This window comes from Chelonia mydas, chromosome 17 (assembly GCF_015237465.2).
Source record: "Chelonia mydas isolate rCheMyd1 chromosome 17, rCheMyd1.pri.v2, whole genome shotgun sequence".
Classification (NCBI taxonomy): domain Eukaryota; kingdom Metazoa; phylum Chordata; order Testudines; family Cheloniidae; genus Chelonia; species Chelonia mydas.
Genome location: NC_051257.2, coordinates 2569220 through 2584633, shown reverse-complemented (window position 1 = coordinate 2584633; position 15414 = coordinate 2569220). Strand labels below are relative to the sequence as shown.

At 45.4% G+C, this 15414-nt stretch overlaps 1 protein-coding gene across 1 annotated transcript in view; it reads right to left on the bottom strand.

Moving 5' to 3' along the window:
• Window positions 1–15414, bottom strand: part of EFCAB5 (EF-hand calcium binding domain 5) — a 53001-nt gene that overhangs the window by 7876 nt on the left and 29711 nt on the right. The window contains exons 9-16 of the mRNA XM_043530906.1: window positions 14386–14478; window positions 14190–14282; window positions 12956–13170; window positions 11594–11750; window positions 5311–5600; window positions 4155–4327; window positions 2615–2843; window positions 1128–1280 (exon numbers count right to left, since the gene is read on the bottom strand). Of these exons, the coding sequence (XP_043386841.1) occupies window positions 1128–1280; window positions 2615–2843; window positions 4155–4327; window positions 5311–5600; window positions 11594–11750; window positions 12956–13170; window positions 14190–14282; window positions 14386–14478 (1403 nt within the window). The remainder of the gene's footprint in view (window positions 1–1127; window positions 1281–2614; window positions 2844–4154; window positions 4328–5310; window positions 5601–11593; window positions 11751–12955; window positions 13171–14189; window positions 14283–14385; window positions 14479–15414) is intronic.

The window sequence follows — 15414 nt, the reverse complement described above, 5'->3', positions numbered from 1 at the left end:
TGCACCACAGATATGTACAACATCTTCCTTCGACTGGCCTAATTAAACTTATCCCCGTGCTCCAGTCCTGAAGGATGCCAACAGGTGGATGAGCCTCAGCCTAGTGAGGGGGCTACCTATGGACAGTTCATTTTCACTTCAGTTCCCATGGTACAATAGCTTCCATAGACACAGCGCTCATGTGAAAGCACACAGCCATCTTTAGGAAGCAAATAATATGACATATGGGCAGCCAACAAGATGAAAATGTAAAGCCAGGAATGAAAAATAAGTTGCCAGTGGGAAACCTGTTTATCACAGGGAAGCAGCTGAGCTGTGGCTGCAGCAGCGACCATAACACAAGCTCAGTCCCAAACATTTCATCCTCTTGCTTTTTATCTACCTAATTCAGTTTGAGGTAAGCTGACAAGCATCCCAGTGTCTCAGTGCCTGCTGCGTAATTGGAATATGAACTACAGGCGAGTGGGCTGCCCATACATGCTAGCTAATTGCGAGCAGTCTGCCTCCTGATTTGTATTTACATTTTGCCTGCTGATGTTGTTTCAGGATGAAGAGCCAGAACATTAACCATTTTCCCTTTCCATACCATAATCTTGGCTGGTTTTTTCCTCCACAGTAGAGCAGTTCCCTTTTAGGACTGATTTGGCAGACAACTGCTGAGTGGGCTAGCAAGGTAACCATGTGGTTATTGTTCTATACTTCCACAGGCCGCTCTGCATGCAGTACTGAGTCTGGTGTCTTGCTCTATTGGCTGGTAGGAGCCAGGAGTACTAAAGGTCCAGTACCTTTAGCTCATAGGAGAAGCTTACTGAGGGGGGTGCTGCTGATTTTAATGCAGGAACTGAAGGGAATCCCAACCAGCCTTTCTTGGTTGAAGGAAGATCACTTTAAGGGACAGCAAGAATGAAAAGTGGCATCCCCTAGAGAAGGAACCTTCCTGCCCTTTTCCCCCACAGAATCTTGTATCAGGTACTAGAATCTGTGGCAGGATTAATCTTGGTTGAGAACCAAACTGAGCTAACAATGGTTGATCCCTGCTAAACTGCACTAGCTCAATATATCACTATTATATCAAGAGGTCTCTTCTGTGCAGTGGTCTGAGACTAACGTGAAAGGACTAGGCATACCTTATCTTTGCCAGGCTCTACCAGGTACGTAGTGATGTTGCGGATGGTGGGTGCCCTAGTGCAGAGCCAACCCACAGCAGTGAATGCAACCTGCAATATGTTTTCCAGTGTGCGGACATGGTGGTAGGCTTTGCTGAATATGCGGGAAACCCCCTATGGAAACAGAACCCTCTAAATGATTGGAGATAAAGTCGGGGACGTTTTCATAGCAAATTAAGCAAAAAAAAATTAGTAAAATGTTAGTCTATAAAAATTTCTTTTAAAGGAGAGAATCTCTAAGAATATAAAGCTAGCCTGTGATTGCCATTGTCAAGGGGACTCCAGAGTTCAGGGGCCCAGGCCAGTACTGGAGCGCTGAATGATTGGAGAACGTGGTCTCTGAGAAGGGAGGACTTGCCTCCCAGTGCTGGCATATTGTGCTCCCTCCTGGCCAAGAGGGGTAACTACAATGAGTCCGGTTCCAACAGCAGTTCTCTACTAGCATTCTGGGCAGGTAAATAAAAAGGGAGGGGGTGGTGGAGGGGGGGGATTAAAGTAAAGCAAAAATATCAAACAGAGAAAACTAAGGAATAAGTGATGCATGCACAGGGGCTAGGCTGTGTACCAGCTATCATTTTTGGTTGACTGTGTATCTCTGTAAAGTTCCTTTTCTTCCCATTGTATCTTAACATCCACTGAGATTTTCCAGATTCTGTTTCTATTGCGCCCATTGCTATAGTACCTGGCTGCTGATACTATCTCCAGCTTGACTTCCACTAATTGGAATCATTATCAACCGGCAAAGTAGAAACACATGAAGAAATTATACTGAAAGTTTTACGGGACTGTAGAGAAGAAGATTTTTTCCCTTATCCAGCCTAAAACATCTGGATATTTGGAAACACTGGTAAAGGAACCTGAAGTGCAGTGGTTTGCAATTAGTCCAGAAAGTATAAAGTGAACAGTTTCATGACACAAGTATGTAGCTAAGTTCATGAAGGAGAATTTCATCAATGGCTATTGACCAAGATGGTCAGGGATGCAACCCCATGCCCTGGGGGGCCTTAAACCTCTGACTGCCAGAAGCTGGGACTGGACAACAGAGGATGGTTCACTTGATAAATTGACCTGTTCTGTTCATTCCCTCTGACACTGGCGGCTGTTGGACAGGATACTGAGCTGGATGGACCATTGGTCTGATCCATTCTTATGTTCAAAACACGCAACCACTGTGTTCAGTAAATAACTGCTAATAAGTATGAACTTTGTACAAATCTCTTTGTAGTTGACCATTCACATTTAGAGGCGAAGCCTTCTACATAAATATCTGATATGGGGATAATACTGGTCTATTTGTGTCATTTTCATCCCAGAGAGTAAAATGGATTTACAGTGCATTTTCTAACTGTACAGCTGCTGCCCATTCACAGCAAGGCACGTGAAGTTCACACAGTCCCAAACTGCTTGTTTGAACCATCTAATGACCCTGCTTTTCTCATTGTGCCCACCTGATAGAAACTGATCTCGTGGGTTAGAAAGATGGTTTGCTCACACTGGTCCCGCAGGGTGTCAAGTCCTAGAATCCCGAAGGCCCTCCGTCGGGAATCCTGCAGTGGCAGCACCAGGAATGAGCCTCTCCTCTCCCGTTCTGGCCGGTCATAGTTCCAGAAGTGGATATTTCCATGGAACTTAACTCTTGGAACATGGACTGGCTTCCCCTCTTCTGCTGCTGCAAAGCTGAGGGACAGGAATACCATGGGGAGGGCAAGAGGAGGTTTGTAGGAGAAAGGTAAGTAGGCAGAGAAAGTCTTTAGAAAAGCTCTGAGGATTTCCAATACATCTGGGGGTAAAATAATCCAAACACAGGTGTTCAATGTAGAGAGGGAAATTTGAAAGCAGCAGTGCCCTGAAGACTCCCACAGGAAATGGTGGATAGCAATTAGACAGGAGGGTGCAATGCCACATAGCACCAACAAAGCAAACAAACCCACAGTGCAGTTTTGGGCTCTTTATGCTAAGGCATCCTGGACTGGAGTAGGAAGGTGATGCTCCGGCCCTGTCAGGCACGGATAAAACAACACCTAGAGTACTGGATCTACCTCGTGCATCCCAGAAAGATAATGACAATAATATTTAGCACTTACATGGCACTTTTCATCTTCAAAGTTCTGTAAAATATCAGCTAAAGAATGTAACTAAATAGAGACAAATGAAGGGGGGTGATTCAGAGGGGAGTAATAGTGATGATAGTAATAGAGGGGATGATGTATAAGGAAGGAGATAAAGAGACAAATATGTAGAACTTACATAAGTGATAAGCAGGCATGATGATTGTTTCCTAGAGCTTAAAGGGTGTAAGGGAGTGGAAAGTGCTCTGTAGTGATAGAAAGGGGGTATACATAGCAGTAATGGAAGAAGTTTAAAAGAAATTGTAGGCTGAATATAATACAAAATCTTCTTTAAGGATGAGACTTCTTAGACTGTGGAACAGTCTCCCCAAGTAAAGGAGTGGGCGCCTGATCCCTTAGGACAGTTAAAACGCGGTTGTATAAAGCAGGGGTTCTCAACTTTTCTCTTTCTGAAGCCCCCCCCAACATGCTATAAAACTCCCTGGCCCAGCTGTGCCACAACAACTGTTTTTCTGCATATAAAAGCCAGGGCCGGCATTAGGGGGTAGCAAGCAGGGCAATTGCCTGGGGCCACATGCCACAGAGGGCACCGCAAAGCTTTGGCTTAAGCCCCGGATGGTGTGGCTTGGGGCCCTGGGCTGCAGTCCCGTGCAGCGGGACTTTGGCTTTCTGCCCTGGGCCCTAATGAGTTTAATGCCGGCCATTGCTTGGTGGATCCCCTGAAACCTGCTCACAGCCCCCCAGAGGGCTCTGGACCCTCTGGTTGAGAACTACTGGTAAAAAGTACAATCAGATTTATAAGGGATAAAATCCTGTGTTGGCCCCTGAGGGATTGTCTTTTCCATAGTCACTGTACTCTCTAAATTCCATGATTCAAGTGACTTAAGAAAAGGTAACAGCTCTGTGCAGGTTTCCTTACCTTACTCCTTTCATGTCCCTGTAAAGTGCCTGGTTTAGGATGTATGGGGCATCATCTGAGGTGCAAGCCACATACCGCAGGAGAACCTCTCCCCGCTCTGGTGAAAGCTGGTTCTGTTCCAAAAGGGCAATATACGCACTGATCTTCTTGTTATTCCCATGGGCTTCTGCATCCTAGCAACCAAATGTTTCACGTTACATCTGTGCATTAGCCACTGGCCATTACACTTATTTCATGTGCTTACAGCTTATCTCATTTATCACAGGATGCTATTCTAGGCCAATGACTTTATTTCTCTTACACCAGATGATTAATGATGTCCATGCTGTCACTTGTCTAATGGGTTCTGGGCCAGTTCACTGTACCATCAACTCAAAAGCTGCATTCTGACGGGCAGGGAGGATGGATTTGTTTCCTGCTTCTGCTAAGCAGAAACCACTTTTTTCTAAAAATACAATCTGCCCCTAATGACCTATGCCTAAGCAAAAAGCCCAATGAACTTCATCTCCGGGGCAGACTGACCAAAAACGCAAGCAAATACCAGAGTCCAGAGCCTTCCCACAAGGATATCCTGGCTCTAGCCTTGAGAAGTTAAATCTAAGAACAGCTAGCAAGAGTGCATCAGCTGCCATCACACTGCATAGGAAGAGAAGAGGGTCCATTATGTAGCTAGGGGTCATCAGATAAGCCTTTAAAGATCAATATTAACACCTTAAATTGCACCTGGAAGCAAATGTGAAGCCATTCACATTATAAATTCTCCATATGCATCAAAAACTGAATGATGCGTATTTATTTTCAGAAACCATAAAACCAGGAACATGCATTTCTGGATTTTATTTTATTAAATTTTCCAAAACTTGAGGTGATTAGGTGATCATGACCGTGAGACACTGATGGCACCTGATAGATATAGCACCTGGCAAGAGCTTCTGCATCTCATCCCTGACCTACAACAGCCTCAGCTATTTAATGTCTGAGTCTCCGGAACAGCAAGTGATTACACTATCTTCAGATAGGCATACTGAGGGTAAGTGAAGCTTCCCACATCAAGTTACACCCACCTGGACTGGTGGTGAATGTAGCTGAAGACAGCGTCAGCCATAATCCACACTAGACAGTCTGCGTCACTCACGCAGCTGGTACTGATGCATACCTGGGAAAGTGCCTTAAAGACTGCCTTGTACACTGGATCCATGCTTGCCCCACTGGTCTCAGCTGCATGCTGGATATTGTGCAGCCACTTCCTCCTGGCAGAACTTCGCAGGCGTTCCATGTGGGTTCGTGCCACACTCATGGTCAGAAACTCCACCACCGTATCAAGAACTTCATCTTCGTTACCAGTAAGCTCAGAAACAACCAATTCCAGATAGGTTTGAAATTCCTTTGGAGACAACTTCACCACACCACCGGGGTGTGGGTGGGAGCAGCGAAAGTGCTTCTTTGCTAAGGGATGAAACACAAATACGGACACAGGCACACCTGTCTGTTTTGCTCTCCCTCAGTGTTCCCCGCCCATCATCTGAAAGAGTCACTCTTTCCACTCACTTCCTCCTCCCCAAAATCAAAATGTAGGTGCCATGGCAGCCATAAAGGCAGGATGCACTCTCTCTTCCAGATCACAGTGGTCTCAGACACTGAGAAAATCACCTGAACAGTGCTCCCAAATCTCCCCTATGCACACCTCCACAAAGCAGCCAAGCTACACATCAGGGGGAAATCTGGAGGTTGCTCCTGGTTATCCCAGAATCACATTCACCTCAACCACATAGCCAAACTGCAGGGACTTAGGATGACCTGCTGCAGCCAGGGGCATGTAGATGTCCCTATTAGTGCTGCATGCTCCGGAAGCAGCCACAAGTTCTACAGAAGAACTACTGGCCACTCCTATTAACACCCTGAAGACGAAAGCCTACTGATGACCTCACAGTTCAACCTTGTCCCCAAGGATTTCCATTACGTACAGCACTTGGATTCACTATGGGGTTTTTAAGACCTTCCAAAGCAGCTATAATCTTACTAACTCTGCTTTGGTTGTCTGGGTTGAATTACTGAAATAACATTTCTATTGTGTTAAATCTCATATTGAGGATGAAACAAAATTAAAACTCCATTTATAGTACATAGACAACTGGATGATGCTCTGGAATAGTAGAATTTCACCAGGAGATGCAGACAGGGAAAACAGGAAGAAAAGCACTGTTTTACATGGCTCTTCTCTGAAGATCACACGCTCTGTACTTCTGTTCTCCCCCTTTCGGGTTTCAGGGTTGAGTTGATCTACAGTGATTTATTAGTTTCAAAAATTACTAAGGGCTCAGTCATGACCTGCTGAACATTTCCTCCCAGAGTAGTCAAGGGGCTACACGCATCACCCCTCTGTGCCAGGCTGCTATTTCCCATCCTGCACATGTGAGCAGAGGGTAAGCGGACAGGGAGGGAATGGGTGGAACCTTGCTACATCCCCACTTCCAAATGCACCAGCCAGTGCAGCCAAACTGACAGAGGGGAGGAGTAAGCTGTGCTAGCACAAGGACTGACACAACTTACTTCCCCCCTGGAGAAAGGGGGAAGCATGGCCCAAACTGAGACTCTCCTGGGGTGGCGTAGCTATGCATGCCCCTTACTCATGCTGGATTGCAATAAGCCCGTCTACCCCTATGTGATTAACCCTAAGAGGGTTGACATACATGGGACACTGAAGAAGTCTCCTTCAAAAATAACCTCTGGAGTGCCTAGCCAGCGTTGCAGCAGAGAAGAGAGTAGATGTGATATAATTGGATTCCAGTCAAGCATTTGATACTGTCTCATGAAATCTTATTCCCAGAGTTTATTCAGATTGGCTTACCTATGAACGTTGTCACAGGAGAGAAAACTGTCTGTTGGGCAGTAACAAAGGGCAATGATAAATGACAATGCATCAAGCTGTAGGGAGGTGAACTTGAAGATTATGATGAATGATGATGAACATTGTGGTAGCACATAGGGCCCCAGTCATGTGCTAGATGCTGTACAAACAAACAAATGGACCTGCCCCAAAGAGCTTTCAATCTAAATAATGTACAGCACATTAATGACATTCACAGAGGAGACTAAACTGGAAGGTGCTGCAAACACTAATGAGGACAGCGAAATAATACAAAAGGACCTAGACAGATTCGAAACAATAGGAAAATAAGAATGTTAGACTCAACTTGGAAAAATAAATGCCAATACATCAGAGGGGGAAATAATCCAAAAGATAACTATGCAGAAGGAGGGAGTCATCTGTAAAGCACAATCGTTTAAAGAGATCTGGCAATGAGAGTGGACAGTAAATTACTCTCCCTCTCTGGCTCTGGTACAACTATACCTGGAGTACTGCACTGAATTCTGGGCACCTCATTACCAGAAAGATACCAAGCGGAAGGTGTTGATAGAAGAGCACCAAAATGATTGGGGTATGGTGGGAGTGACGTATAAAGGAAAAATTCTAAGAGCTAAACATGCATAGTTTGGCTAAGAGATGACTACAGGGGAAGAGGGTAACAGTCTGGAAATATGTGGGGGAAGGAGAGGAAGTGTAAGAGAACACAAGAGAATAAAACAATAATGGGATGAAACTAATCACAGGAAAAATCAGTCTGACTATCATGAAACGAACCATAACAAAGATGTCTATCAGGCTGGAATAGTCTTCCAAGGAAGTAGCTGAAGAGCTTTCACTTGGAATATTTAAAGGCAGACTGGACAGAGCACTAGAAAATGTACTGTAGGGAACAATCTTGCACTGGACCCAGGACCTAGCAACTCAAGGGGGCCCTTATTTGCTTTTATAATATGTGTTGTGTGGGAGCCCCCCAAAATATTCCTGCTTTAGGGCCCACAGTGGGCTAGCACCACTTCTTCTGATTTCTATGATTCTACAGACACGTGCAGAGACCTAGAGAGGGTACAGACTTTTAAAGAACAGGCTATAAACCCTACGCCACATAACTAGGATTAATACTGGGCCAATTCTGAAAATGTGAGCCCCTCCTATTGTTTTCTATTCAGCTGAGTCCTGGACTTATCTATGCAGGGGTTCTTCTCAACTACCCAGCCTTCCTCATTGATTAAATAGTTCCTTATGCACTCCAGTTACCTCCCATAATGCTATATTTGCACACAAGAGGGTGCTCTTGTACAGTCGTTTGAATTTGCAGGCGAGGCTTTCTTCTTTCTGAAACACGGTATTCATCTGCTGCCCCCACTACAAGTGCAAATGCTCTTATTTTGATCATCTGTCCTGCACCCTCATCTGAAATTTTGCAGTCCCCAAACAAGTAAACCGAGAGAGAGCTGTTTGTCAGTAGGCTTCAGTGCCTCAGTTAACGGATAATCAATTAAGTATGTGTGCAAGTGTGAAGTTTGCTGCTAGGAGAGTAGTATTTCGTGATCAATACATGTAATGGTTTGTAAAGAACGGCATAATGGAAAATGCTCTGACAAATTATATGCCAGAGCAGGAAGGAAGCCGCTCTGATTGCCTCTCACAGCATCCAAGAGCCTAAGACCCTGATATTTATGGGAGCTAAGAGTCTGCTCCCTTGGAAGTCAATGAGAATTTTATCGTTGATTTCATTGGAAGCAGAGGTAAGCCCTACATGGCTCTGGACGATTTAGAAATGTTTGCCAGTGACTTATTGTCCCTTGGAGCTGCAAAAATGTGCACAATTCTTTTCAAGGAATGTTTAGGTTTTGTGACAAAATGAATAATGTTTGTGTTTGGGATACTTCCCCCCGTTTGTTCCCTTCCTTCTTTCCTCCCTGGCTCTTTTTTTAAAAAAGGTGGAAGGCATAAAGAAATACCCAACAAGCCAAACAATGTTTGCTTTGGGTTTTTTTGTGAAAACCCTCCAAAGAATTTCTGTCAAAATAATGTCTCAGAAAAAGCCATTTTTCATCAAAAAATTATTAGAGTAAAAATGTTTCAACCAGCTGTATGTGCAAGTGGTCATCATGTGGCTTGGGAGCGGGCATCCTAACGTCTCCTGCACAGGTGTGTGACACACACGTACTGTAGTACCACCAGGCCTAGTTCATTCCCTTAGAACTAGAGCTACTGGCCACATCTTTTTCAATGGTGCTCTTATGGCTAGGGTCTGCCTGCACTAACATCACACTCTCCTCAGTCTATGCGAACAGAGAAGCAACCTCCTAAGCCATGCACCGCACTAACCCCTGCTCTTGTGTATGTACACACAGGAGATGTGCCACGCTGGGTCCATGCAGGAGAAGAACTTCCCATTGAGCTGTACTATTCTTTCAGCCACTCTGACAGTTGTTTGGGAACTGTCACTAGAGTCTAGCTGTGCGTGACATGCTTTTGGCTGATGTGCAGCCAGCGGGATGCAGTGGAGGTATAATGCCAGAATATAGACTAACTGGCAAGGAAGGGACGGTACCATTGGTGGAGAGTTTCTCATTTGCAGAGAAAAAACTGGTTCAGCTTCTGAAAGAGTGAATCTGCTGTAGAACTGATGGCTTTGCTGGGAATTGCATGACCCTGTACGATTGCATCCTTGTTAGCAGGGATACAATTCAACGAACTGTAAGAGACAGGGACAGCAAGTTAAATCCGCCTGTTCCCGTGAATCCTAAAGACCACATCACTGCTGCTGGCCCCTCCACTTCGTGGTGACACTAGGATTTCTAAGGCCCACGACACTGTTAAGGTGAGTTACACTTCTCTATCAAGATGAGAATTGACTCCCTAAAGACAGATGTCTCAGGGTATGTCTGCACTGCAGTCCAAGGTGTGAAAGTTAGACATACCCGTGCTAGCATGGTTAAAAAGAGCAGTGTCGATGAGATGCATGGACTTCAGAGCATCTGTACAAGCACATTGGGAACCCTGGTTATGTATTCACTTTGTTAGCCCATGCTGAAGTCCTGCTGCTGCATCTATACTGCTACTTTGAGCCGTGCGTGCGTGGGTCAAGCTAGCACAGGTATGTCTATCAGTGCTGCAGTCACACCTCGGACTGCAGTGTAGACACACCCTCAGACCTTGGGCTTTCCTCCATGCTGAATGCAACTCAGATCTGGAGCTGGTCTTCAAGGCCACTGCCCTCTTGTACCAGGATATCTATGAAAGTTTAGCCAGAGGCAGCTGGGGATAGTTTTATATTGCTTCTATGTTGTGTCCCTTTTCCTTCCATCCTTTGTCTGTTTATTTGTCATTCAGAGTGTAAGCTCCTCAAAGCAGGGACTGCACCTCCCTGTATTTCTATACAGCACCCTACCAGAGTTTGGGCACTCACTGCGTTATAAACAACAATAGTTTATATCCCAGCAGGTAAGAGACTGCTGGGATGGAGTGCGTGCTCCAGGGCAGGGCCACTTCCCCGTGGCGGTGTTAAGTTGACTGCAATATGCTGACCTACAACATATGTCCTTAGAACCACAGAGATGGCACTCTGTCAACTCTGTGTTATATGGCCCCAGGACAGGGATGCAATTGACTGAGGCATGACAGTGCTTCCCACAGCTAGCCTGACATGAGATGTGGGATGAGGGGATTTGGGAAGGTTGTCAAAATATGCCATACTTAATCATTCTTGTCAGCAATAAGTAGCCTGGACAAATGTCACGTGCAGCCTTTCAGGAGGAAGCACTGGGAAGGGTGGCTGTCCATGGCGGCAGACTAGTCTATGGGGTACCCAAAAAGTTCCAGTGAGTACACAACCCGCCCCCCTTAATATGGTGCTTGGTAGTACTATGGCTTGGTAGCACATCTACTGAGCTGCCAGATGGATTCTGAGGGTCTGTTGCATGTTTGTCTGATCCAGCCTGTTTTCCAGAGGACCAACTTTGTAAAGTTAGTCAGATAAATGAGCTGATATTAGCTGTTAAAAGCCCCACACAAACCACAACTCCAAATCTCTATTTCTATCACGAGAGCTGAACTCCCTGTGTGGATTCTGAAAGGCCATTTGAGGCCTGCAGGGAGCACTGACAGTACCATTCCAGAGGCTGGTTGAGGATCACCCATTCAGTATAGCTGTGCACAACAGAAGGGCAAGTCGGACCACGAATGTCAAACGCTCGCCCACAGGACTGCTCTATGGCTACAGTTTTCAAGTCCAAATCATGGTTACTTACTGCTCATTATAACAGATATCCTTTTTCTGCATTTCATTACCCTGTGAAAGCAGCAAGCTGCCACTTTGACACCAGCATGAAAGGAACCCAAACTCTCAGGCCATGGATAATTGAAAAGAAAGGACACTTCCTGCCCATCTATAGCCACAAATCTTCATTTCCATTTCATCTACAGTTCCTTATGTTTACAGTGGCATATGCAAAAATAGTCCTTGCTCCTGACTTCATTAGCACCATCTTTGAATGGCTAGTGACTCAGCATGTTACATAGCGTTTTTCTCTCACTGTATACCTCCAAACTGGTGTTTTCTTACCCTTTTTCAGAGCCTCTTTTTCCATTCCTTCCTTAAATGTGCTTAGAACAGCATCCACCTCTTTCAGGTCAAGGTACCCAGAGCATTCGTTGTCCCACTTCTCAAAGAGTGCCTCCAGGAGCAGTTTCCTTCGGGCCAAGAGAGCCTCACGGTGAACCTAGGACAGGGAAGAAGCAACAGAGACAGGAAAGCTGTAAGGAAAAGCTGGCTTTTGACAATGCTCAGTGTCCACACCCACCAGTAGGGGAATTGCAATGTCTGGTTCATCATTTGGACATTTGTCCATTCATGATGATCACAAAAAGCCTGTCATCCAGGCAATCACTGTAAAAATACCATTAAGATCTGAACTAGATGGCAGTCACAAAATCAGGAAGATATTGGAGAAGATTATACAGAAGTGACAGCTCAGTTTTAGCAGGCAGAATGAGCTTTAGCTTCTCAAGGGATTGACTCCCAAAGTACATACCAGGAGCCAATGTAAGATCAACCCCACCAGGGGGCAGTTTCACACCCCAGATATGTCTTTCCAGCCACAGCTGAGTGGCTCCTTCTAAATGACACCCACAGTATTTTGCAGTGTTTGCTCTTTCTGTTTGAGTTTGCAAACCGTTGATTCTGGTAGCGCCTTTCACTGTGCGGGGCCCCATGGGGCTGCATGTGCTACTTGCCACTTAGAACCAGTTTTTGCGCAGCACCAGATGCTAAACGGCTGGAAATGGAATTCATTGAACAGCAAAGAATGTTGTGTTCAGCATGAAGATGGCAGAGCTGTCAGATCCAATATCTCACCCAAATTAGGTCAGCAGCACAGAGGGAAATGAGAAAGAAGTCTGAGGAAACTGCAGCGAAAGAGGTAGACATGATGAGAAATATATCAGCACTTTGCAAAAGATACTGGGCAGAGTGGGCTTGTGTTTGAGTGAATATATTTATTCAACAGCTGACAAGGTTACTGAACTCCCAGTGAGTGTAACAAACACACCAGTGCACATGCTGACTATACACACCCTCCCACACATGCACACACATGAACACTGGCAAATGCAGTAGTTTAAAACTGCAGGTTTCTTGCTTGCATGGGTTACTCTCTAGAGGTGAGACAACAGAACTGAACATCTTAAGCAATTTTACAGCTGGCTGCCCACCTGGTGTCTTACAGAGTCAGGCTGTGTGACAGGCAGCCAACCTGTGGCAGAATTAGCCCAGCATTATTCTCAGGGCTAATGTGGGGAAAGCTCATGTGAAAATAAAGGGCGAAAAAACCTCAACATAAGAAAGCAAGGGCGTGGGTGGTTAGCTCCACTCCGCTAGCCATTTGTTTGTTTACACATAACATCAGCAAAGCCCGTCAGCATTTACTTTTTCCAACTGTTTGATTTTTTCCTCTTCAGTCTGTCCATATCCTTCTTTCACAAATGCAACAAGTTTCTTCACGGTTGGCAGAGAGCTGTCTTCACCAACAAAGGTCTCCATGAGCTGTACGAACTGGGGTAGGTTGAGGCAGCTCTTGTCAAAGGCACCCATGGCAATGGAGGCACCATGGGTCTGAATATCTGTCATGAGCATACGCAAGTCTAGAGGGGAGAAAATACATCACCCAGCAGGAAGCCAAATGCTGATCCAAAGCTGTGCATGTGACAGGTGTCAAACATGGGCTGAATATGGACTGAGTGAACACTGAGTAAGGGCCCCAGGCCTTGGCCATACATTTGCTTTAGGAAAAATAGCAGTAATATTTCTTCACAGTTGTACTGCAGTCTAATGCGAGAGGTGTCATGTAATGAGGTCGGGTTACACAATACAGACTTAGCTGAAGTCACTGTTATACAACAAAGGGTGTGCTCCTGACACGCAGTCCAAATATCCCTTGTGGTCTTGGAGACCAAAGGCTCCCAATAAGTGACAACAGCTCCTTAGACAATGGGCAAGATCTCCCTCGAGCCCACAACTGTGAGGTTCTGCAGGTGTGGAATGGGCACCACCCTCCACACTGCTACCTCACAGCCATGGTAGGGCCACATGCATTACCACACAGACCCCGTGGAGATAAAAACCACAGGATGTACCACCTCGGAAGGCTGGACTGCCAGCTTCCCTTCCCAAGGTGCCCTATTTAAGCCCAGGAGGAGGCCCAGGAAGTGTCCATGAAGTGAAGCAGCCTCCCTTGCCAGCTATCGCAACAAACCTGCCTCTGTGGCTGCTCTCAGATTCCCGACCTCGGCTTGGAACTCAGCTTCTGCCTTTGAACTCCAACCCTGGCTTCAGCACTAGGATTCCGACACCAGTTTTGAACCCTCACTTTGGTACTGGGACTCTGACTCCAGCTACAGACCCTGGCTTTGCTCCTTAAACCTTAGCTCTGTTCATACCCCCAGGCATCAGTACTAGGACTGATCCCAAACTTCAACCACTCTTAGATTCTGACCCTGGTTCTGACCTCTGACTGAGGCCCCTGGACTCTGGCACTAACCCTGACCACTAGGCCTGGCTGTCGAAGCCCCAGTCATGAAGTTTCACAGCAGTGCCATGATTTCCATAGACACTGCCTATCACATGAGGGCCAAGGTTAACATACAGCACTGCGATCAATTACCTGCAAATCTGGAATTTTCATTGTTCCAGTCCTCCTGAATTTTCTCACCATAGCTACTATACCTGAAACTTAGGTCAGAAGCCAGAAGGTCACCTGACAGAAAGACAACCCATGTTATGTAGAGATAAAACATTACATTCATAGCAAAATACAGTCTCTAGAAAGAAAAGTAAAAAGTGCTGAGAACTGCTGTCACCTGACCATGGTATTCCATCAATCAATTGGGCTGCCTTTTCAAATGCCTCTCTAGCTTGTGCCTGGGAAGCTTCTCTTGGTGGATGAGATGGACCTGAAATTTTAAAAAGGAACCATCTATGAACTGGAGGTGGTTGAAGCCCAAACTCCATGCAGTCCTACAGGCCGAAATCCATCCGCATAAGCACAACACACCTGTGTCACTGGAGCTACCCTTACTACATATACTTATTTATTTTCAATGTATGAAATTGCCCCTTTAACAAACTCCCTGGGTATGTGTCACGTTTCTTAAACCCAGTTCCAAACATCCATTTAACAACAGCAGCAAACACTCTTCCACTAAGCAGAATATCTGGACCTCTTGATCCCACTCCGCCTAGGGGCAAAGACCTGGAGAACAGACTCATACCTCTGCCAAATCAAAAGGGGAGTCAACTCCCATAGGGAAGGGAATATGTGCATTGTACACTCAGTGCATTGTATGAATAATAAATACCCAAGCTCCACCTGAGATAAGGAATTTGTCACCCAGTTTTAAATGGGACACAACACAGACCCAGCCCCTGTAGTGCCTGAAGTGGTGGAGCACAAGAGGATTGACGAATGGAGCACCAGAGGGGAAGTCTGTCCCAGTATTTGTATTCAACAAAGTGTTTAGCATGGTTTAGTGGGAGCCCTGGAATTCCCCTGTTGCAGCTTTCCTATAATAAGGGCCCTGAATTGAAATTGAAAAGTACAATATCCCTTTTAGAAATGTGACAAGAGATTAAAATAAGCACATTTTGCTATCCAATGCCATAATCTATCTCCTTAAGGCTCTTTGTTTCATTTTCCTAATAATTATTAAAACACATTTTCTATATTTAATGTTACCAGATTCCCCTCTGTCATGATATTCCAGAGGAAAAGGAAACATTAAGATTCTGTCTATTAGAAAGGCAGTGTTGCTTGAAAAAGCACCATGTTGCTTTCAGATGGCTGTTTAGTGTCTGGAATACATATCACAGATCGAGCAAGTGTTTGATAT